The sequence below is a fragment of the Danio aesculapii genome, chromosome 17, assembly GCF_903798145.1.
Source record: "Danio aesculapii chromosome 17, fDanAes4.1, whole genome shotgun sequence".
NCBI lineage: Eukaryota > Metazoa > Chordata > Actinopteri > Cypriniformes > Danionidae > Danio > Danio aesculapii.
In genome coordinates, this window is record NC_079451.1 from 25470069 (window position 1) to 25494842 (window position 24774).

The following is a 24774-nucleotide window of genomic DNA, read 5'->3' on the forward strand; positions in this document are numbered from 1 at the left end:
GATACCACACAAAGAGCAATTAAAGTTTGGAAAAAACAGAAAGCACGACTACAAACACAAACTCTGTTTTTTTAACACTTTGTTTACAATTTCAAATTCTGTTCAAGTTATTGTTTTTAAAGCGACTTGATCTAAAGGACTAATCCCAAAGTAAATATTGGTGCAGCCATAACACCAAAACATGAAAGACCTATTTAAAATATAGATGGTTGTTTTCCTCAAAATTTTCCTACAGGTTTTTTTTGATACGTGAATTTTTAACGTGTAATTTTTAAATGATGGTTTGTTTCAGTTTTTTTGTTTTGTTTTAGAAAATTTTAGAAAAGTTCCACATAAGAGTGTGTCCAAGAATCAAGTTTTATTTACTGCAGACCTAATTTTACTCACAAACTGAAGAAAAAAAAACCATTATAGAAACCCATAAGAAAATCTCAAGGAACTGCAAATTAGTCTTTCAGGTTTTGACATCATGACTGCATCCCTTTACATTCTTGTCAGAATTTACTCATCCTCACATCATTCCAAACACGCAACACTTTATATTTTAGGGTTTTGTTCAGGCTTTCACTTTATAAAAAAAAAAAAAAAACGATTCCTGGTCACTTTCAATTGTATTCAAAAGTACAGCTTGAACATGTCTCTTAATATCTTCAAAAATTTTACACAAATGTCAGGAGTTTGGAAAGACATGAGAGTGACTAAATTATTACATATTCAATTTGGATTTGTTTAGTTTTAATAATCAAATCATAAATCTTTTGTTAATCTTTATATTGGAGCAAACTAATTTCTAAATAATTCAAAAATTCTATTAAGGAAAATGCAAAACAATACTGCAAGCACATCTTAAAACACTGAAGACGTGTTTGACTGGGTGCAATACTTGAGCAAGACAAGGCTTCATGAATTTGCAAGGCATCGCTAAGAACAGCCTGAGCACAATATAGTGGCTATTTCCAGCACGCTGGGCTTCTGAACAGAGAGAGAACAAAGAATAGGACAGACAAGATAAAAAATATACACAAATATTCAATCTTTTTTTTTTGTTTCTCAGCGGTCATATTTATACATCTTGTGCTCTGTGTGCCTTTATAAAATAACTTCTCTTTAAGCAAAACAACAACAACAAAATCAAAACACATAGGAGCACTGGTCTAAACAAGAGCAACATTTTTTTTTCCATGCCAGAAGCTTCAGACGTCATCTCACATTCAGACTTTTTTTCTTGTTTGCTTTAATAAACACAAAAGGAGACATTTTCTGAACAGTCTTCACCAGTGCTGATAGGTTCACTAAACGAAAGTGCTGAGTTGGGGGAAAACAAGACAGCATTGTACAAATCCATGCAGAGAGCACTTCCAGTATGATAGTCGCGTGAACATGCTCACCGGATCCTCATGGAAGATATTTTTAACTTTACTCATTCATCTGGGTGAAATCTTATACTGGAACATCTTTATTTCTCCTGAGCTTTCAGGAAGAGATGGGCTAAAAGAGTGAACTACTGACAAAAGAAAAGTTGAAAAGCTTTCAAAAAAGACAGATTTTACACAAAACAACATGACAATCCAGTTTGAACAAACTACAGAGATAAAAAAGATAGGCAAATCAAACAAAAAACTGAGGAAGAAATAAAAAAGTGTTGATATTTAGGAATTACAGTACCAAGACATAAATGCACTGGCAATATCATCTATTTTTTTAACAGAATCCTTTACCTGCTTCTTTGAAATCTGACGCACAAAAAACTAAACAAATACACACATTTACTCCTAAGGGAGTCTGGAACCCTCACTGACCACGCCCCTCAAACTTCATCAGCCAATCAGCTCCCTTGCCTAGTGTGCTTGACCACTTCCCTCCTGTGCTGATGTCATGGGCAGGTTCAAGTGACCGTCTTTAGTCTGTAGAGCTTCAGTGTGGTTCTTTCATCCATCCATCCATCCGTCTGTCCATCCGTTCCACAACTGCATTCAGTAAGGAAAACATCTCCTTTTCTCTACAGAGAGGTGGAAGGGAGCTTTTTCACCCGTCTCTGAGCTAAGAATGAGGACTCGATGGGCTTCAGCTCAGGAGGTGGTTGGGAACTCTTCAGTGCAGAGTATGTGGCGGCCATCGCACCCTGTGCAGAGAGAGTTAGTAGAAAAATAGACCATCATTTATGGTAAAAGACAAGTTACTATATATAGTAAAATGCAAAAGCAGTAAATGCTCAATTATATTTGTGTTTGTGACGAGCATATTTGCAGTGCTAAGCAAAGTAGCTAATCACAAACATTTCTTCTGTACTTTTGAGTGGCCAATCAGAGGTGTTCATGCAATTTGTACAAAATTTGTTTGTGTAAAAAGTTTAGTGATTGTGAATCATCTCAAAATGTTGATATAATGTAAATAATACATTTAAAGTACAGTGTAAACAAAAAGATTGGAAGTGTTTGTCATTTTTTTTTTTAAATATAGCAACAAAAAAATTGTTGTGCCGCTAGCTTGGCTGGTTTTGGCCTGGCATGGTTGAATACTGCCCGTAGGCAGTGTTGGGCATGTTCCTTTAAAATAGTAATTAGTAATTGTTACTTCTCACAAATAGTAACTGAGTTACATAATTATAAAAGTAACTAATTACCAGGGAAAGTAACTATTGTGTTATTTTAAAACAATCTAATATGTCAAATGACTATAAAATACAATATTGTACACTAATCTACACTATTTTACGTTGTTGTGGGTTAATGTGAGAGACAACGGCAGCATGTCCTCAACTATATATCGAGATATTATTTTGTTTAATTCTGACTGAGTAACACTGTATGTGTTTGCAGTGGAGAAATTTGACATTGTGGCATCGTCTCCTCATTTGGTAGCAGAGCTCACGTTATCACCTGCGTAGCCACTAATATTGTGGTGGCATGTGACGCTGTGAGGTGCTTCATTAGATTAGAATTACTTGTCACCGATGAGTTTTTCTGGGAATAAGTTGCACAATACATTCCTGCCTTTCACCTCAATGAGGGAAAGTAGTGCTTATATTTCCAGTTTGCAAATGCTATCTTTGAACTTGTTGGATTTGACTGTCTGGATGAACTGATCTGAGATCGCTGCATGTGTTGTGAAGGACAGATCTATCGATCCTCGAAATCATGATCAACAATACAACGATTGGCTGACAGCACAGCAGCGTAATGACATCATCTGATTAATATTCAATTTATCTGAGCAGAATTACATCAAATTCGCAGTAAACGGTTTGTTAAATATGATATGCAATAACTTTACACATTTGTTTTAAACTGCAGGCTTTACACGTTCACGTGTCAAGAGTATTTAGCGATTTATTTAGTTTTACATTTAGAGTGGATTTTCTTTACTATAGTAGCCTAGGCCTATTCAAGTTTCTTAATCGGCGAATTTAAATTAATTTTGTATCAAAAAGCATTTTGATATGGGTAAAGGTGTCTGCAACTTCTGCAAAGCATCAAATCACCGGCATATTAGCTGTCATAACATGTTCATAACTGCATAAATTATTATTCCTTTAAAAAAACAAGCAAACAAAAAAACAGTCGAATATTGTGCATGCCTATTACCATACACAAATTGTAAAGCTGGGTCGGTACCCTAAAATAGTACGCGTTTGTATCTAAAAGGTCATTATTAATAAATGTTCTCTTTGATGCCTTGGGGAGAACCACCCCATTTTGTACTTTTATTTTGAAGTGCAGATTGCATAAGTTTTATTTATATATATTTTTAAACTTATATGTATATAAACATAAATATTATTAATTATTTCATATTAAATATTACTAATTAATATAAATTATAAATGTATATATACACATTTTTTTTTAAATATTTAACAATTTTTCCAAGTGTATATAAACTATAGGTTACTACTGTAAAAATATCAGCATTAGGTAAATACTTTAAGTGTTTGAAATGAGCCGATCTAATCCTGCTTACATCAAAGAAGCAGTGGTGTAAAGTAACTAATTACAAATACACAAATTACTGTAATGGAGTAGTTTTTTTTCAGGAATTGTAATTTACTCAGTTTTAAAAATGTGTACTTTTACTTTCCATTGAGTACATTTTTAGTGCTGTATTGGTACTTTTACTCCACTACTTTCCTTCAGCCTGCAGTCTCTAATTTATTTTTTCTTGTCTATGGTGATTAGAAAAATCAGTCGTGTGATTCCTGTCCAATCAAATCGCACATAGAAAGTAAATCGCATCATAATGAACTACCTCAAGACGTGACGATTTATAATTGCAGTCAACTGTTTGGAAGCATTAAAAGTGTCCAAGTGAATGTCCAAAATTTTTACATGCATTGACCCAGAGACTGGGTGTAGGCACAAGAGGTCAACATGACATCAGATTGACGTTGTACCCTAACATTGTGGGGACGTTTAATTTTGTTTGGAAATGAAAATCGGGCTGACGTCAGAATTCATTGTCAGGCCAACGTCAATGTCCAACATCCGACCTAAAACCAACCAAATATCAACGTCATTTGACCTCGTTATTGGACATCAAAATAACGTTGTCATTAGACACTGGCTAGACATGGGTTGGTCACCTGACATCACAACCTTAATTTAACCTTTTAACGTCTTTTGACGTGTGCTTGCTGGGCAATAACTAAATAACGTTTACACACATCCACAAATTACATTAAATTCATCAGCTTTTTACAGTGTAATACTTACTACTCACTACTTTTGAAAGGTGTACTTTTTACTTTTACTAAGAGTAATATTTACAAAAAATACTTTTACTCTACTTGCACTACATTTTTAGGCAAGTAATGGTCCTTTAGGCAAGTATGATTTTTCAGTACTCTTTCCACCACTGGAAATAAGCCTGCTACCGAGCAGGTTTGAGCTACCAGAACTGTTGCTATAACAACAACTCTCGTATGAGTTTTGAAGAACGAAACAATCCTGTATCGTGTCAAATTGTCAATAACCAAATCCAGCTAATTGAGTAATCCACATACGAAGAACAGACCCCTGGTTGTTGGTGTGTGCCACTGATGTGTGTGTAGGTGCATGTTTGTGTGTGAACACCAGCACTACTCTGCCTCTGATTGGCAATCGATGGAAATGTACTCTAAGCCAATCATCACGTTCTCAGACACACCAAACATCACCACTGGATGGTGATGTGTCCTGCCCCAGCCTCGAACACACACAAACACACCTTTCACAAAGAAAGAGAGGCCCTACGGCTGGCTGAGAGACGCTGCTTGCATGAAAACCAATTCACTGTTATCAATTATAGTAACATGTATTTTATTGTGTCAGTAACGGTAACGGCGTTGTAACAGGGGAAACAGTAATTCATTTGATTACTCGTTACTGAAAAAAAGTATCGCCTTTAGTAATGCCGTTTATTTATAATGATGTTATTCCCATCACTGTTCATAGGTCAAGAAAAAAGATAGTTCATCCAAAAATGAAAATCGTCATCATTTACTCATCCTTTACTTATTTCAAACCTTTACGAGTTTCTTTCTTCTGTTAAACACAAAAGAACAACTGTTTTTGAAGAAATCCAGAAACCTGTAGCTACTGACTTCAACAGTATTTGTTTTTCCTTCAATGGAAGTGAATGGTTACAGGTTTACAACTTTCTTCAAAATATCTTCTTTTGTGTTCAACAGAAAAAAAGAAACTCATTAAGGTTTGGAACAACTTGAGTGTTAATAAATGTTGAGGAAATGTAAATTTTTGAGTGAACTATCCCTTTAACAAGAGATTCACTGAATCATTCATTCAAAAGATTTGTTCAAAACAGCTGCTTCTTTTAGAACGTAAGCAAGTGACTTTATAAATGGCTAAATGTATGACTCCAATGATTTGTTAAAAAAATGACAAGTAATTAGTATTTTAGGGCTGCACTGTAATCCTTAAATAGAATCTTTTAACACCAACCATTCCGTGCTTGGCTCTTACATAATCACACTTTTCTAGAGCACTCTTGCTAACTTTAGAAGCACCCTCAGTGATTTGACTCTGGAAGCGGGCATGCATGCATGCTGCATATAAATAGTGCATAATTCTTATGTCAGTGATACCTTGACAAGCTTGGCATCCTGATGTTGTAGCTGGCTGTTGGGAAGTTTGTCTCTCTGAACGATCCATGGATGCTTCAGCACCTGCCTGGCTGTGAGTCGCTGGTGAGGGTCCACATGGAGCATCTTTGAGACCAAATCCTGCACAGACAAAAAGCATGCGTGTTAGAAAAAAAAACCTCTGTCAAAACAGTTTGGATGGATGGGGATTGGCCTACTTTGGCAGCATCAGACACCGCGTCCCAGTTGCCACCCGTCAGAGTAAAGCGGCCGCTTCCTATCCGGCTCAGAATCTCTTCTGGAGTGTCTTCTGGACCATTGGCAAACGGCGTAAACCTGGAACAATTACCAACCAAAGTGAAAGTGGTTGTGGATGTGGTGCATAGATAATTAAAATAATGAAAGTGAATGTGCATCTTCTCACCCAGCAATCATAGTGTATAGTAATACGCCGAGACTCCAAATGTCACAGCCTTCATCATAGCCCTGTCTCTTTAGTACCTGCAAAAAGACAACAGTTATTACTGAAAAAAAAATCCACATCACACTGATCCCATAGAATCTGAAGTCATTTTCCTAGTAAAAATGTCTAATACAGAAGCCATAATGGTAGTAAAATAATAATCCTTGTGCATGGTTCAGATTGACTACCCTTTTGTTATGTTAGGGATGAAATGCATCAGATAATTACTTTTTAAATGTTTTTTACATAAATCTGTTAATCAACCTCAGTCCTGATCAAAACTACTAAATTGTTTAGAAAAATTATAGGATTTTAACTCTTTAATTGCCAAATTCATAAATGATGTCACTGAGTTAGTGGGGAAAAAAAACACACACAAAATGACGTATTTTCAATATAAAAAGTAATTGTGGACTGGATTTTTTTTAACCTTTTATCACAGTCTTGGACATGTGAACGATCAGTAACAACAGTATCTTTAGTAGAAAAGATATACTGTACAGTACAAAGATGCCGTTTCATACCGTCAGAATCTTATATCGGCCCATGCCTAGTCAATTTGCCCAGAGTGTACAGTTACGTTTATTTTTTTTTTCTCAAAATGTGTCAAAATAAGATTCTTTACCAAAAATCATTCCGCTAGCTGAAACACAGAAAAGGTTATGACCAAATTAAGACTCAAAGTCACCCCAGAGTGGATGAAAACATGCCCCACAGTACATAAGGGTTAAGCTTTTAGTAGAATCACTCTATACAGCATTCCCTGCTCTGCTGTGAGAACAACTGCTCACCTCAGGTGCTACAAAATTGGCGGTATAGCAAGGCGTCATGAGGAGACCATTATCGGCACGAAGCTGCTTGGCAAAGCCGAAATCACAAATGCGCAGAGATTCAGGATTTCCAGACTCATCAACATACAGAATATTACTGGGCTTCAGGTCCCTGTGCACAACCTGCAGGATAAAAGAAATTATATAGAATTACAATGAGTTCACAGACAACTACAAATCTACCTGCTATTTTAAAACGCAAAAAAAGCCTTAGTGTACAGTAAAAAAACAACAACTAAGAATTAAATTTAGAGTTACATATTATTGAATAAATACATCTCTAATGGGTAAATTACTACATATATTACCAGGTTAACAGAAATAAAGGATAGCTTAAGGTAGTCAAAGTTTTTTATTTTTATAAGGTATTCATTAGCCCCTTTCACACAGTGCTACCGGCAAATATCTGGAAAACTTTACCGGTAAATTCAAAACGATGCCCCCAGAAAATTTTCTTAGGGGTGGCCAGATGAGCCCACACCAAATCTTGGGGTGGCATACAAAAAATAATGAATTCAGTGCAATGTTATATTTTTGTTTCTGGTAAATGAAATATTGTGGTTTTAATTCATTTAATTAATTACTCTTAAAATATTGACATTTATTTATTGAAAAAAAAAATCTGCAAGTACAACCAAATACAAATTTAGCCTAAAAACACAAAGGAACAAACTGAACAAAAGGCATTACTATATACACACACGCTACATACCCTAATAACATAATTTATCCATATTCCTTTTTGAGCCACAATATTATTAATTCAGCTTCTTCTATTGATGAATCTTTTAGCAAAATACACCCACAAAATCATTGAGATTTTTGGCCCTTTTAAGTCAACCAGCAAAAAAAAATGAAAGTGCTAAATAAACTAGATTCTGAAAAGCTGATTTCAAAATGCGTTTATTTATTTGAGGTGCAGCCAGAATGGCATAACGGTCCAACATCTATTTAGCACATGCTTAAGCGGGGCGGGGCAGTGAATCAGCAATGTCACTGGGGCCAATCAATTCACAATAATTTAGTGGCTGAATTTGATTTATTTATTTATTTATTTATTTAAATATTTCACATTTACGTGAGTGCATTTAAATTAATTTCAACAGCAAAATCATACTAGGGTGGCCACATGGGTGGCCAGAGTTTACCCCTATTCACACAGGCAAGAATGTTCTGGAATTTTTCATATCCATTCCAAAATACCGGTAAATTCTGACATCATTAACCAAAAAAAGAGCTCTAAATTAACCAAAAAAGAGCTCTAAACCAAAAAAGAACTCTAAATGGCTCTAAATTAATTATTAATAAAATAAATAAATCAAATTCAGCCACTAAATTATTGTGAATTGATTGGCGCCAGTGACATTGCTGATTCACTGCCCCTCCCCGCTTAAGCATGTGCTAAATAGATGTTGGACCGTTATGCTATTATTCTGGCTGCACCTCAAATAAATAAATGCAATTTGAAATCAGCTTTTCAGAATCTAGTTTATTTAGCACTTTCATTTTTTTGCCTGTATTAAACATGAAGGGGGTCTTTTTCTTGATGGTTTCACTTTTATTTAAAACTTTAGCATTCATGAAGCTGCTTTTGTCCCAGAGACGGACCAAATAACTTGGAAAAAATCAGCTAAACCGAAGCTAAAAACATCTTATGTTAGCTTGTTCTAAACGTGAACATGCTTTTTTTTGGCAATTTTCCTTCTGCGTTCACACAAAGCAGCATTCCGGCAATTTATTGGTAATTTTACAACTTCTCTTTCCGGAAAATTGCCGGAACAAATTTACCGCTATTTTCAAAAAGGGGAACAGGATTTCACACAGTATCCCTTTCTGGAAAACTGCCAGTAATTTTCCGAAAAAGTCTGTATGTGTGAAAGGGGCTAATGTTTTCTGTTTTTGGGAACATGTTTAAATCAAAAGTCCATCCCTTTAACAATCATAAGAAATCCAATAAATCATGTTTAGTGTTGCAAATGGCCCAGTCACTGTTTACTTTAATATTGGGGTAAGATTTCAAGCAAGTGTGGTTTAATTGAATTGAATTGAGTCAATCTTTCGTTCTTCAAGCACTGCTATAATGCACTCTATAAAAAGCTACAGGATGATATTAGCCCTAAGAAGCCTATCTATTGTGGTTCTTCTGGGAAAAACACCAGGACACAAATTATTGAATCGCATTAAACGTTGTAAATAGAGGAGAGGGAACAGAGAGGAGTGGAATAGACGAGGGCCCACGGTAGAGCCTTGGGGATCACCCTCAGAAAGAAGAGGAAAAGCAAAGCTGTGAATCATACTGACAGATTCTGTGCTAGTGGCAAGTTTATCTCCAAGATAAATGTAAGTGCATTTGTTCATGCATGTTTTCTCACCCCTTGAGAGTGCAGGTATTCCACAGTCTTCGTGATAGTGTGCAGCACAGCACTAGCCTCTCTCTCAGAGAAAAACTTCTGCTTGAGGATCCTGTCCAGCAGCTCCCCTCCTCGCATCAGCTCAGTGACCAGATAGACCTGCTTTCCATTATCATACACCTACAGCACAATGGGTTTTTTGTGTTTAATGTGGTGTTGCAACCCAGTAACTCGCTGTATTGTACACTTAATCAAATTAAAATAATGCTTAATATTTTTTTCTGAAAAATAAACTGTATTCTGTTGACTTGCATCTTTGAGAGTGATGATGTTGGGGTGCTGGCCATATCTCAGCAGGATCTCAATCTCTTCAGTTGGGTCTGTGCTTGTTTTATCAATCACCTATCAGCATTATACAGAACAAAGCGTATAAGTCACTTGAGTACATGAGTTATGTAATATTCTTTTAGTGATCTTATCCTTCATCTTATAACATACAGAGCATTTAAGAGTTAATGTATTTATTAAAATGATATAAAGGAAATACATTAATACTATAGACCATATCAATGTGGTGATGTCAATGGGCCATGAACATTCCCTGCTTGTTATTAAACTTTTTCATAACAAGAGGCAATTCAATCATTACTTAATGTTAAAACAGCTATCATAACATGATTTATCAATATGTGGCTGTTTTGGATTCTTGGAAGCTGTAGAAATTAAAAATGTAAAACAGGAAATGCATTGGGACCATTGTTTTTGTTTACATCCCTTAAATGGTCTATAGTAGTCTGTGTAGCGTTAAATAAATGTATGTATCTGAAATACTGATTTTTTTTTTTATAGGTACAAATGTTTTAGTATTATTACCATTACATTTTTTATACATTACATAATGAAAAGCACTACAATATTAAGAGAGGTTAAGAGAATGAGCCTCTAACCTTCACTGCATACTCGGTGTTGGTTACTTTGTGTATGCAGCGTTTGCAGACAGAGAAAGAGCCCATGCCGATGTCCTCCTTCATCACATAACCGTCACTGAACAAGATGTTCTTACCGTGAAGCTGCTGCTTGGAGACAGGTATACAACAGAGAATAGAGCGTAAGCATAGTGTGCACCCTTTCTCTCTCTCACACACACGCACACGCACACGCACACACACACGCACGCACAAATGAATTTGTAGAGCTGACTAAAGACTTATTGTTTGTATACCGACCTAACAATGATTTCTATCCAATAAACCTATTCTAAACCTAACCATTGCAGAAACTTTTTTTGCCGTTTACATATTGAGAAATAAAAAGTATTTCTGGTTATCTCAGTGTCAAAAATGTCAGGTTTTACTATTCATGTGGCGACATCTGAACAAGACAAACCATAGATGTACTTTTCAAGCAAGACATTCTGTCTGATTTAGAAGCCAGTTTCCTCATAGGGACCAATATTGTCACTGTAACAAAAATATTGGTTATTTTTGGGAATTTTTATAAAATAATTCAAATAAAGACTATAATTGCATCCTTTTACAAACAGACACAGCTTTAATATTATTAAACTAAATTATAACTTCACTAAAACAGAGTAAAGCCATTTACTTTTTGCAGAGGTTTAAACAAACAAATTTCCCCTAATCACATCCTACATTAAAATGTACCAGTTATCATGCCCTTTAAACCACATTTAACTGAATTCTACATAAATCAAATTGAAAAGGTGGAAATACTGCTCTCTAGTGGTCACCGTTTCTAATTCACAAAAGTCAAATGACAACCTAAGTTTAAGAAATGATCTGAGTTTTCAAGTAAACTCAGTAACTGATTACTTTATTAATTTAACAGTTGTTTATTAATTAAATTTATTTATTTTAAACATAAAAATAAAATATTAACATAAGATCTACTGTATTTATAACCATCATGAAAGCTAGAGTATTTATTTATTTATTTATTCTATTATTTTGACTTTAAAGGGGTTCTAATACTGCCCTTAGAAGGGATGTAAAAATGTACATGTGAAAGAAAACTGATGTGTATCAGTATATTAGATTTGTCAGACACTTTTTAGTGACATCATACTAACACAAATTAAGCAGACTTTGCGCCTCCTTGGGCAGTATCTTTTTTTCTGACAGGGGATATTGCTATCCTAAGATACTATTTGAAGGAGGTCAGAAACAGTGCTTACAGATACAGAGAAGAACATTATGTAGGAAGCTTAGTGTTAAAAGCATAAGAGAACCCCTTTAAATAACCATGATGTGAAAATTGGAAACACTGTAATGAGACTAAATGCTTAATTATTCTCTGTAAAGCATGTTACCGATTAACTTAAGCTTAACGTGAACTGATTAACCTCATCAAACAGCATCTTAAAAGCTGAAAGGGATTTGTTTTAAGCATCACAACACAATACAATTATTGTCATACATTTTATTTGTTATTTTATCACTAACCTGCACCACAGGGTGTGGAGGGGGCTTTGAGGGCTCTTCTTTGCCCTCCTCCTCCAGCATCGCCGTGGCAACAAAGCTAAAGCCCCTAAAGAGCTGATGGGCCCCAGCGCTGGGGGGAACGCCTGGGGAATCTGAGAAAGAGAAAAACCAATGAAATCATGAAGCCTACGCTCAAACTTCATATCAAATCTACTGCCAGACAATGCTATCACATCTGTCCTATGACTAGCCCACAGGAACTATTACAGGGATGGTTAACCCTAAAATGAAAATCACATAACACAAAAGGAGATGCTGAGCAGAATGTAAGCAAACTGCAATTTTAAATACACTGAAAGTGAATAGAGACCATGACTATATAGGAAACTTTTACTAAATAAAAAACTCTTGCCAGCTATTTAATCAATATTTACAAGATTTAACAGAAAATATGTACAATTATATTGTTTAGAAGAAGAAAAACACACATATGTTTGATTAGTGATAGTCATATTTTAATATTTCTTTCAGAAATAATGCTAAATAAGCTACCTGTAGCCCTAAAATAAATACTTTTAAATGCATTTAGTTTCATTCTCTCCAGACCACATCTGTTAAATTCAAGCTGAGAACAGAAAAAGCAATGACATAGTATAAACACAAGGTTTCTGCAAGTTAAATTTAAGACTTAAGACATTTTTAAGACCATTATAAATGAAATTTTTATACTTCTACAGAGCTAAATACTAAGGAGCTTTTCTAATGGCCCAAACTAATTTTTTTATTTATTTGACCTATTAAAAAAATATTATAATTTAATACATTTAAAACTAATTATTTAATAATAAAAATGTTACATAATTTTTTAAAGTTATTTCTTAGCAACAGATTTTAAATAATGTCTCAAAACAAGAAAGCTCTAGTTGTATACATAGACTTGTTTACAACATAACCTCTCTTTAATATAAAATGTAAAAAAAAAAATTTAAAACTATAATAAACTAAATGTATTAAACCCCGGATTAATAAAGGGACTAAGCCAAAAAGAAAATGAATGAATGAATGAATGAATGAATGAATGCACAAATATCTGTTCAGGTCAGTGTCCTCAGCAGTAAATACAATACATGGAGAATTAATAAACAAATGTTGTTGTAAGGAAAATAATTAAAACATTTTGGTAAATAGAGTTAAAAAGTAACAATTTAAAAAAATAAGTGAAAAGTTTTATTGAGGTGGAATGTTAGTGATGGCCAGATTGGGTAGCTATACATGAACAAAGGAAAATTAAGACCTACAACACAATATTTCAGTAAATTTAAGACTTTTTAAGACTTTTTAGACCCCACGGACACCATAAAACAAAAACAGAAATAATAGCAACATCTACAACATTTATTTTAACCATCAAAAAAAAAACTCATTTCAAAAACAAAACTAAATATACAAAAATTCCTGTGCCTTATTAATTTAGTACAAATCCAACATGTGTCTTCACTGAATGTTTTCCCTGCTAAATTCACTTTGTTTAAAGTCTCTAAGGAACAGAATTCACATCATACAGTGCTTAGCATAATTGAGTACACCTCATTTTTGAAAATGAATATTTTGACCCATTTATCAGAGAAAAAAGTTCATATATATTGGTGCATTTGAATGAAACAGATTTATTAAACAGATATATTTATTAAAGTAAAATTTTAGTCACCAAACATTAAGAAATAGAAAGATAATACAATTAAATTCAAGCAAAATATTGCAAAAACAGATTACAAACTATACATTTTCAACAAAATTTTACACATTTTTGTTTTTTCTTGAATTTTCCTCTTTTTAAATGTTTTATTTAACATTTTCCCTAACATATACATTTAGGCTGCTAATTTTGGGGCTGTTATTGTAAGTTATTTTGTTATATTAGCTCCAGATTTGACTTCAGTACTGACTAATTTAATGTATATGTACAAATATAATATTGTAAAGCATCCTATAGAAAACATTCATTTAAATAAGAGATTTGTGTGTGTGTGGGGGGGGGGGGGGTTGTACTCATATATGCAGAGCACTGTATTAGAGGTGATAAAAAATTATATCTATCCCTTAATGATATGACTGTATGGATTATGAAGACTTGCAAAAGCCTCTGGGTTATGATATTGATCATCATATTTGAAGTTTGACAGCCCCTTGTCCGCATCCACATTTATAATATAAAAAAGCAGTATTCCTTCAAGCATTCCACCAAACCTCCTATTGTTTTACACAGAGAAGGTAAATCAGTGGGTTTAGAAAACCTGAGGAGGAGAACTCCACAATAATATGTTTAATTGATTGGCCAAACTATGTCTGTTAGATTGGTCTAACTATTCTCACAACAGCCCCCTCAAAAAAAGTACTACAAGTCATACCGAGTTCGATCACAGATAACAAAACTTACCTTTAGGTGTACGAGACGTGAACTCTGAGTCAAAGTAAAAGGTGTCGTCTGGTCTGGCCACTGCTGGCTTAAATGGGGGTTTTATCTCTCGCCTGAAGAGTTTCTGAAAATTATTACAAAAGATTGTTACGTTCAGCTGCTGTAAAAGAATTGCTTTCATAAGTTAAAGGAATTTAAAGTCTGCTCTTACATTCCAATCAATTGTCATGAAGAATGAATGGCGTTTGATTTCTTCAGCACCGTCTGATCCAGATCCTGGTAACAGTTCATGTATGAGTACAATTAGAAACAAACACCTCTTAAAGGGATAGTGCACACAATAATGAAAATCCCAATAATGACTACCCCTATTCGGGTAGTTCTAAACTTTTATGAATTGGTTTCTTCTGTTGAATACAAAACAAGATATTCTGAAGAATGTTGGGGAAAAGTAGCCAATGGCATCCACAGTAGGATCAAAAATACTATAGTAGAAAGGCTGTTTTTAATTTTTCAGGTAATTCTACAGTTTACCTTCCTTTGTGTTTAACAGTAACCTGTTACTCAAACAGGTTTAAAAAAGTGGAGGATTAGTCAATTTTTGGGTGAATAATCCCTTTAAGTTTTTCCAGATGTATTAGTGACTGCATACTCTGGGTATGATACACTTTTCTAAATAAGCAGAAATTATTTAATTACTTATATCTTTTTTTAAAGACATGTCTAATGTCCTGGAATCTTACTAATGCACAATGTGTCAAACACCATTGTTCATGCTAATCATCTCAAGACTTGCTCATTTCATTGTAAATAAGTATCAGTCTGTAAAGCCAAAAGAAGTGCTTAAGTGACCATATTACTACTGCCTACCAACAGAGAGCATCACTGACTTACAAAACTACCAGCAGAGAGCATCACTATCTGACAAAAACAAAATGTAAAAGCATCCATTTCACAGAAATTCAGTTGCACAGGATTCATTTACTGTGTATTTTAATGAATTGTTATTTCTGATGTCATCTGTAATGTTTTAGTCTCTTTATGCATGTTATGTGTGAAGGACACTAACACACAGTTACTGACCTAACACTTATTGAACATAACAGCTATTAGCAACAGTAATAGATTCAAATATACAGTAATTATTACGATGCAAACCTCTGTTATCATAACTGGATAACACTGTAGGACCTAAAAATTACGCCTAAATGAGAGCAACTGGTTGCAAATATTTTGCAAAAATGAATTTCTTATTGTGAAGTCTATTTTAATGACCAAAAGATTTTTAGGTTCCACTTTCTATTAAGTGGCCTAAACTAATATGTACTTACACTGAAATTAATAATCTGTAACAATGTACTTATTGTGTAAATACATGTATTTATATTTTACATATGCTTGATTAAATACATGCATCTAATAACATTGTAATTAAATTTATAATTACACTGTTGTCCCATTCCTTACACCTTAACCCATCCTTAAACCTACCCATACAACCAAACCTGACCCTAACCTTACTTTCAATAACACCAAAAGTGTTCTGCAATACATTATAAACAAAGTAAGTGCATTGTATTTATTTTTGGAATGTAAGTACATGTAGTTAAGGCCACTTGATACGGTTCGATTTGAAAAACTATTCTTGATGGGACCATTTTGTAGTTATAGTGTGACTAAGCAAAATCTACTTCATATTTAAGCAGTTATCAATACCACTGAAAAAAATACAGCTACTATACAAAAACATGTATATAAAGTAGCTAAGACAGCACTTTGATAATGTGTTAATGAGCACTTTTACTTTTGTTATACATATGCTGAGGTGTGTCTGTCTAGCTCTGAGGTTATCTTCTGTTATGAATATGATAAATGCAACATTTTAATAAGCTGGGGAAATTGCTGACATTAAATGAATAATCTTTTACTTGAAATTTGCTTCACTGGCTTCAAGTCATAGTGAGTGATCCAGTTCTGCATGATACTGTAGATCAATGGTTCAAGCACAAGATCAAATGTAGTCCTATAAAGATTGCGCATTCAACGGTGTACATGTGCTAATATGCACAGAAAAATACACTAAATCAAATTAACATGCAGTTTATACTGTTTGAGAGTTTACACAAAGCCAAAAAGAGTATTTACCCAATCTGTTGGTGGGATTCCTCTTGAACAGAGCCCTCAGTAAACTTTGAGCCTCAGAGCTCAGGAACTGAGGCATCCCCAACCTAGCTCTGAAGAATCAAGCAAACAATGATCACACATTAAATAATATTCTACTAGCTTAAATGTTGAATAATATTTTAGTCACCAAACATCTTTAGAAATAGAAAGACATACAATTAAATTCAAGCACAAATTGGAAATAAATTAACCAAATTTTACACATTTTTTGTTTTCTTGAATTTTGCTCTTTTTAAAAATGTTTTATTTAATATTTTTCCCTAACATCTAAATTCAGACTGCTATTTTTTGTAGCCACATTAAATAATGTTCTACTAGCTCAAATGTTTGCGGTGGGCACGTTTTAGTAAATTTATTTAAATAAAAAAGTATCTTGTGTTCACCAAGGTGGCTTTTATTTATCAATAATAGAGTGAAAAATGTGTTACAACTACAAAATAACAACTTTATATTGTATATTTTTTAAATGAAATGGCAAAGCCCACATTTTTTAGCAATATTTTAGTCTTCAGTGCCCCATGATCCGTCAGAAATCAATATAATATTCTGAATTGCTGATCAAGATAATGTCTTATCAGTAAAACTGTTAAAATGATTGTGCTGCTTAATGTTTGCGCTTAATAGCCATGATTTATTTGATAGACAAAAGTTTAAAAAAAATAGAATTTCAGACAAAATTAGTAGCCCTCCTGTAAACTTTCGATTCCATTTAAAATATTTCCCAGGCAGTTTAACAGAGAGAATTTTTCCAACACAAACAGTTTTAATAACAAATTTTTAATAATCAATTTATGACATGCCAAAATGAATATAAATATACAGTGCATCCGGAAAGTATTCATAGCGCCTCACATTTTTCCACATTATTTTATGTTACAGCCTTATTACAAAGTGGAATAATGATGCTGCCACCATCATGCTTCACTGTAGGGATGGTATTAGCCTGGTGAAAAGCGGTGCCTGGTTTTCTCAAAATGAAACACCTCGCATTTACTCATAAGAGTTAAATTTTAGTCTCATCTGACCAGAGAATTTTGTTTCTTATGGTCTGAGAGTCCTTCAGATGCCTTTTGGCAAATTCCAGGCGGGAAGTGGCTTCCGTCTGACCACTTTACCATTCAGGCCTAATAGGTGGATTGCTGCACAGATGGTTGTCTTTCTGTAAGTGTCTCCTCTCTCCACAGAAGAACGCTGGAGCTCAGACAGAGTAGTCATCGAGTTACTGATCACTTTGCTGACTAAGGCCCTTCTCCCACGATCACTCAGCTTATATGGCCGGCTCACTCTAGGAAGAGTCCTGGTGGTTCCAAACATATTCCACTTACGTATGATGGAGGCCACTGTGCTCATCGGAACTTTCACTGCAGCAGAATTTTCTGTAAACTTCACCAGCCTTGTACCTCGAGGCAATCCTGTCTCGGAGGTCTACAGACAATTCCTTTGTCTTCATGCTTGGTTTGTGCTTTGACATGCACTGTCAACCCTGAGACCTTATATAGACAGGTGTATGGCTTTTCAAACCATGTCCAATCAACTGAATTAACCACAGGTGAACTCCAATGAAGCTGCTGAAACATCTCAAGAATGATCAGTGAAAAGAGAATGTACCTGAGCTCAATTTAGAGCTTCACGATAAAGGCTGTGAATACTTATGTACATGTGATTTGTCAGGTTTTTTATTTGTAATAAATTGGCAACAGTTTTAGGAAATAAATTAATTTAATCCATTTTGGAATAAAGCTGTCACATAAAATGTGGAAAAAGTGAAGCACTATGAATACTTTCCAGATGCACTGTATAATACTAGTTATTTTGCAAGATACTTTAATTCAGCTTAAAGTGCAATTTAAAGGCTTAACTTTAAGTATGTTAACTAGGCAAGTTCCATTAATTAGGAAAGTCATTGGACAACAGTGGGTTGTTCTGTAGCCCGTCAAAAAATATTTCTTAAGAGGGCTAATAATTCATTTGATTTCCAGCAAACTAAAAGAAATAAGGAAACACTGTTCTGTTACATAATCACTTGGAAAATTAAAAATTCAAAGGAAGGGTAATAGTTTTGCCTTCAACTATTTATTAGTTTAGTGTCGCTTTTGATCAGTCATACAATAAAATTCTGAATGAAAGTATGAGTGGAAATACTGCACTGTTGACACTGTAGTTATTCAACATAAACTGCTTTTCTTCCAACAGCCCACAAACAAAATCAAGCAAACCAGTGAAACGGAAATGTCTGATGCTCTCAAACTGAAACTAAATATTAAGCCAATCATAACACCATCAAACGTCCTCTCTATAAACATGAAAAAACTCAGTGGATCCTCACTTCAGGATGAGATTCATGGTTTCTTTTCTGTCTTTTCCCTGGAAAGGCAGTGATCCAGTAAGCATCTCAAACTGTTCCAAAGAGAGAAAGAAAGCCAAATAAATAAATGTTTATGTACATGTACAAGAGTAAATGTACGCAACATCAAACAAGCCATAAATTCTGCACAATTTTGGACGTACCATCAGTACCCCAAATGACCACCAGTCAGCGCTGTGAGTGTGTCCTTGCCGGTTGACCACTTCTGGAGCCATGTACTCCACCGTCCCACAGAACGAGTATGCCTTCTTCTCATGATCAATAGCCTCCTTACACAATCCAAAATCTGAATGAAAGAAAAAAACACCACCAGTTAAACCAGTAACAAAATTATGGCTGAATTGTTATTGGCTAAAACTAGTTTTATTGTACCTGTGAGTTTGATATGACCCTCTTCGTCCAGGAGGATGCTAGAAAACAAACAACATTGAAATTAATTGTTACAGTTGTTATACACGATCACCATTTTAGATAGACCAACTGAAAAATCATAAAAGATAAGACTAAAACGGTTTAATTCGTTGTTAATCCATTTTATTTAATTTACACACATGCTTGCTGATTTTACATTTGAAAACTATCAGATTGATTCAAATAATGTAATTATTAAATAATGTTTTTAAGTATATACTGGGTTAGCACAAAACAAACATCTCTATTGCTTTCATTAGAACTAAACAGACACACTAACATTCCTGTTTATGTTTGTTTCAATTTATACATTTATTTAATATCATGGTCATACTTGAAAGTAAAGACCCATTTCATGAAGTAAAATAAATATAACTATAAATTACAGTAGTTTTGCTTGCTGGCTTGCTTGGTTTGGGGCTTGTGGAGCTGCACATTGATGGATTTGTTCTTTAGTGTTTGGACTTTCAGCAGTGAAAATTAAACCACACTGAACTAAATTGAACTTTACTCTGAAATTGAAACTGTGTCAGTCCAGTTTTCAATTTACAAGAATATCTATGTTAAGCTGCTTTGACACAATCTACATTGTAAAAGCACTATAGAAATAAAGAAATTGAATTGAATAGTTTTACTACAGTAAAACTAACCCTAACATTAACAAAAAGCATTTATTTATTTATGTCAAATGATTGATATCATTGGAATAAGTCTCTGAATGAGTTGTATTTAGTTGATATAAACATTAAATCCAATCTTGCTTTAAAGTGCTTGAGCATTTACAGTGCTAGATGACAAAACTGCAGATGTACTTCTACTAGGGGTGCGAACACCATCGTTAGCCAACTAAGGTCACAAGTTCCATCGTTACAAAGATAGTTTGTTGATTTGGTGTTTACCAAATCCATCGTTCCAATGAACATTCACAAACTGTCGCAAACTTGTATGCTTACAACTACACCACTAGAGCTTTAGTTAGAAGCATAGTTCCTGGTTGTGTTCTATTCCCAGTTATCCCCCTATGCCCTATTCATTTAGAACGTTCCAACATGTAAATTTGGAATGATTAAAAAAAATAAATTTGCGTAATCTGCATGTAATTTGTATTCAAATTCAAAGCACTATATATATATATATAAAACCTTTCCAGCCTTTGAAATATTTTTGTAGCCTTCTTGTAATCTGTGCCTTTCTATAACTTTATACCAAAGGTCTTTTGAAAGCAGAGTGTAATGCGAGTAAAGATATAGATTTTCACAGGCTATGATGATTTTCTATAGGCACTATATGAGTATTGAAGCATGAATGCATTTATTTATTCATTATTTTTATGTTTTTATGTATTTTATGGTTTTTTTTGGATGCAATTGAATGACTGAATTTCCTTTGAGATTAAAGTATTTAACAAACAAACAACCTATATAATTATAAGTATACCCATTATAGTTTTTTGTTTTCTTAGGCCTAAATTGAGTCTTTATCCAGTAGCATAATATAAGATGTATTTGTACAGTCAAGTATCTTGTCAGTGTGTTTGTATCGAAGATGTGAGCATATTCAGTACTTCTCAGGTTTGAGATCTCGGTATATGATGCCAAGACCATGCAGGTGATCTAGACCCAATGCCAGCTCAGCCAGATAAAACTTGACATCTTCCTCTGTGAACATCACCTGAACAAAAGAGAGACTCAGTGAATGCAAGAGCAACAAAGGAGAGGATACTGGCCTCATTGTTGTAAGAAATACTGTATACAGTACCTCTTTCGACAGCCTGGTGAACAGGTCCCCTCCTCTGAGGAAGTCCAGAATCAGATAGAGTTTACCCTCAGTCTGAAAGGCTGAACACGTATATACATACAAAGACATGAAGAATTGTCCAGTGCAGTAAAAGCAAAGTTAATCATATCTGTTTGTCAGTAAAGACAAGATCACAGCTTCCTGTATGCTAGTAGATGTCTATACAGTTGCTTCTATAGCTTCATGACTGATATGCTCACTTACAAAGTACTAATATGCAACAATCAGCAAAGTGAATTTTGTTTTAAAAATGCCTGATATGATTTTTGGTGTATAAACTATTTTAATGACATTTAGGTGGGTATCTTCTGTAAATCATGGTAAAAATGTGATTGTCATTATTTGTATTAAATTGTATGTGTGACTTTTTGATTAGAAAAAAAAATTATATAAAAAAATAAAATAAAAACGAGAATGAAAATAAATGAATCTATATCACATATAGACCTTCATCAAACCATTAGAATGTACAAGAAGCAGTGTACAGGAAGCACAACAGATCCATACGTGAATATGAAAAAAAATCAACAAAATCAAACAAAAACACAAAAAACCCAAACTAAAATAAACTAAACGAAAAGCTAAAACAAAACAAACCAAAAACTTAACCAAACTAAACCAAACCAAAAACTTAACCAAACCAAACTAAAAACTAAACCAAACCAAAGCAAACTAAACTAAACCAAACCAAACACTTAACCAAACCAAACTAAAAACTAAACCAAACCAAACTAAACTAAACCAAACCAAACCCTTAACTAAACCAAACACTTAACTAAACCAAACCAAACTAAACCAAACCAAACATTTAACCAAACCAAACTAAACCAAACTAAAAACTAAACCAAACCAAACTAAACTAAAAACTAAACCAAACCCTTAACTAAATCAAACCAAACACTTAACCAAACCAAGCTAAACCAAACATTTAACTAAACCAAACATTTAACTAAACCAAACCAAAAACTTAACCAAACCAAACCAAACCACAATACACCAGACCACACCAAAAACTAAACCGAAACGAAACTAAACCAAAACTAAACCGAAACTAAACTAAACCATTACACGGGGTGTCAGCTTCAACGCTTCCCATTCACTTTGAATGGATGACGTCAGGCGTTGCCGAACTACATTGTGAATTCGTTGGCGCCGCTTCAGTGGCGTTGCTCGCTGCAGAAGTTGGGACTTGCTCAACTTATCAAGCTGAAGCATCAGCCTATTAGATCGCAGTATGCAAATACACCAGCTCAGACAGTGGCCTATTGCTGACTAATTTCATTGGCTGACGCTGCTATGACGATCGTATCAGCCCCAACTTCAGACACACCCTCTGTCAAGCGTTGACGCTGAAGCCCCGTGTGAATGGGGCATTACACTAATTGTTTTGATCAATCACGGACTCAAAACCAAAGAGCTTTTTTGTGCTATTTAAAGTTCAGTCATTCCATAAATTACAACATTGTCATAATGCTCAAGCTCATGTCACTGAAACTTCAAAAAAGGATGTAAACTTTACGTTATTATTCCCTCATTATCGTCATGCAGTGAGGCTTTTAAACACTAGCTACACAGTTAAATCTGCAAACCAGGGTAGTTGGATTTGTGAGTGAATCGTTGAAACACTAAATCAACAGATTAAAATGACTGTAATCAATGAGACTTCATCTCACACAATCATCAAGGAACATGAGGGTGGATGGCAAGATTTTTTAATGAATAACAACCTAAAAGTTTGGGTTTGTCACTAAAAGTCATTGTGTAACTTCTGTACGCTCCTGTTCTGTTGTCCATGTTCATTTACATGGGAAAAACGAACCAGTTCATTTTGCATCTCATAGACTCTATCAAACACAATATTGAGACACTTTAAAATAGCATTTTACCTTCTGGCATGATAAAGTATTATTCGTAATGTGCTTCACCAACTCACCATAATGGAGTTTAACCACAAACGGATGGTTGACGTCTGCTAGGATGTCTCTCTCCATTTTGGTCCTCACTCGATCCCTCACTGTGATGAGAACAATTTCACATTTTGAGTCGAAACATGTTTACCAAGTTAACAAATTATATTAGCTCAAAAAGCTCAAATTCGGATACAAGTCATCTCATATCCCATTAATGCTATATATATCCTGATATATAGTGCCATTTCTGTCATTTCAATCAATTAATAGTTTATATGCATGTAAAGTTTTTTAATCTCTTTTTTTTACATTTTAAAGTTCATACTCAGAAATGTACTCATTCATGTGTCATCTCACTTTATTTAGAACTTCAGGGCAAATGTTTGATTAAAAATGTAGAAATCTAAAATAAATATTAATAAAATATAAAGCTTTTTTCAAAAACTAGTAATTACACGTCCAACAACCACAATCCAAACCACAACAACAACAACAAAATTGCTAAATAAAATGCAAAAAGTAAATATTGTAAACTCAAGATTGCAACTTTTAACACGATGCTGATGAGCCGTTTTTCCATGGCCTGCAAAGACTTTGGGCTGACCATCAGTTTAAAAAAAAAAAAGTCTCAAGCCAGGACACTGCCACTCCGCCAGCCATCACAATAGATGACTACCAGCTTGATGTCTTCCACCAGTTCACGTACTTGGGCTCCACCATCACCGATAACCTCTCCCTGGATGCTGAGCTCGACAGGAGGATCGGGAAGGCAGCCTCTACTCTAGCCCGCCTGACAACCCAAGTGTGGACAAACCATAAGCTGCCAACCACAACAAAGATGGCAGTGTACAACGCCTGTGTCATCAGCACTCTGCTGTACGGGAGTGAGACATGGACCACCTATGCAAGACAAGAGAGGAGAACACCTTCCACCTACGAAGTCTGCGCCCCATTCTGGGCATTACCTGGAAGGACAAAGCCTCCAATGTTGAAGTTTTGACTCGAGCTGGCCTTCCCAGCATGTATACCATGCTCCGACAACGTCGTCTGCGCTGTCTTGGCCATGTACGCCGCATGGAGAATGGGAGAATCCCAAAGAACATCCTCTATGGAGAACTCTCATCCTGGAAGAGAACCACAGGGCGCCCAATTCTGCGATTTAAAGATGTCATGAAGAGAGACATGAAAGCCCTCGACATAAACACACAGTCCTGGGAAGACCTCGCAGCAGACCGCCTGAAGTGGAGGTGCACCCTGACCGAACAGCTCAAGTCAGGTGAAAAGAACATGATGCGTGCGTCGGAGGACAAGTGAGTTCCCCGAAAGGTGCGGAACAACAACAGCCAGGGAGCCACCTATCAATGCAACTTCTGCGGCAAAGAATGCCTCTCCCGTATTGGTCTATTCAGCCACCAACGACGCTGTCTCAGACAATCAGTCATGCCTCAAGATAAGAATTAGTATACGTCATTCAGGTCAACACTGACCGACGGACGCCTACTACTACTATAAATTATGAAACAATATTAT

The 24774-nt window shown here is 34.8% G+C and overlaps 1 protein-coding gene across 4 annotated transcripts in view; it reads right to left on the reverse strand.

Moving 5' to 3' along the window:
- Positions 1-587: 587 nt before the first annotated feature.
- The window catches only part of rps6ka1 (ribosomal protein S6 kinase a, polypeptide 1), a 119416-nt gene continuing 95229 nt past the window's right edge, over positions 588-24774 (reverse strand). For 3 of the 4 annotated variants that reach the window (XM_056476550.1, XM_056476548.1, XM_056476546.1), the window contains 18 exons: positions 23268-23348; positions 21296-21375; positions 21102-21208; positions 19499-19536; positions 19270-19412; positions 19088-19158; positions 16723-16811; positions 14789-14853; positions 14599-14701; positions 12183-12313; positions 10668-10796; positions 10033-10122; positions 9742-9900; positions 7331-7492; positions 6501-6577; positions 6295-6412; positions 6080-6217; positions 588-2122 (listed from right to left, as the gene is read on the reverse strand). In XM_056476550.1, the coding sequence (XP_056332525.1) occupies positions 2000-2122; positions 6080-6217; positions 6295-6412; positions 6501-6577; positions 7331-7492; positions 9742-9900; positions 10033-10122; positions 10668-10796; positions 12183-12313; positions 14599-14701; positions 14789-14853; positions 16723-16811; positions 19088-19158; positions 19270-19412; positions 19499-19536; positions 21102-21208; positions 21296-21375; positions 23268-23348 (1904 nt within the window). In that variant the 3' untranslated portion in view covers positions 588-1999. The remainder of the gene's footprint in view (positions 2123-6079; positions 6218-6294; positions 6413-6500; positions 6578-7330; positions 7493-9741; positions 9901-10032; positions 10123-10667; positions 10797-12182; positions 12314-14598; positions 14702-14788; positions 14854-16722; positions 16812-19087; positions 19159-19269; positions 19413-19498; positions 19537-21101; positions 21209-21295; positions 21376-23267; positions 23349-24774) is intronic. The other variant, XM_056476547.1, reaches the window with a different exon arrangement.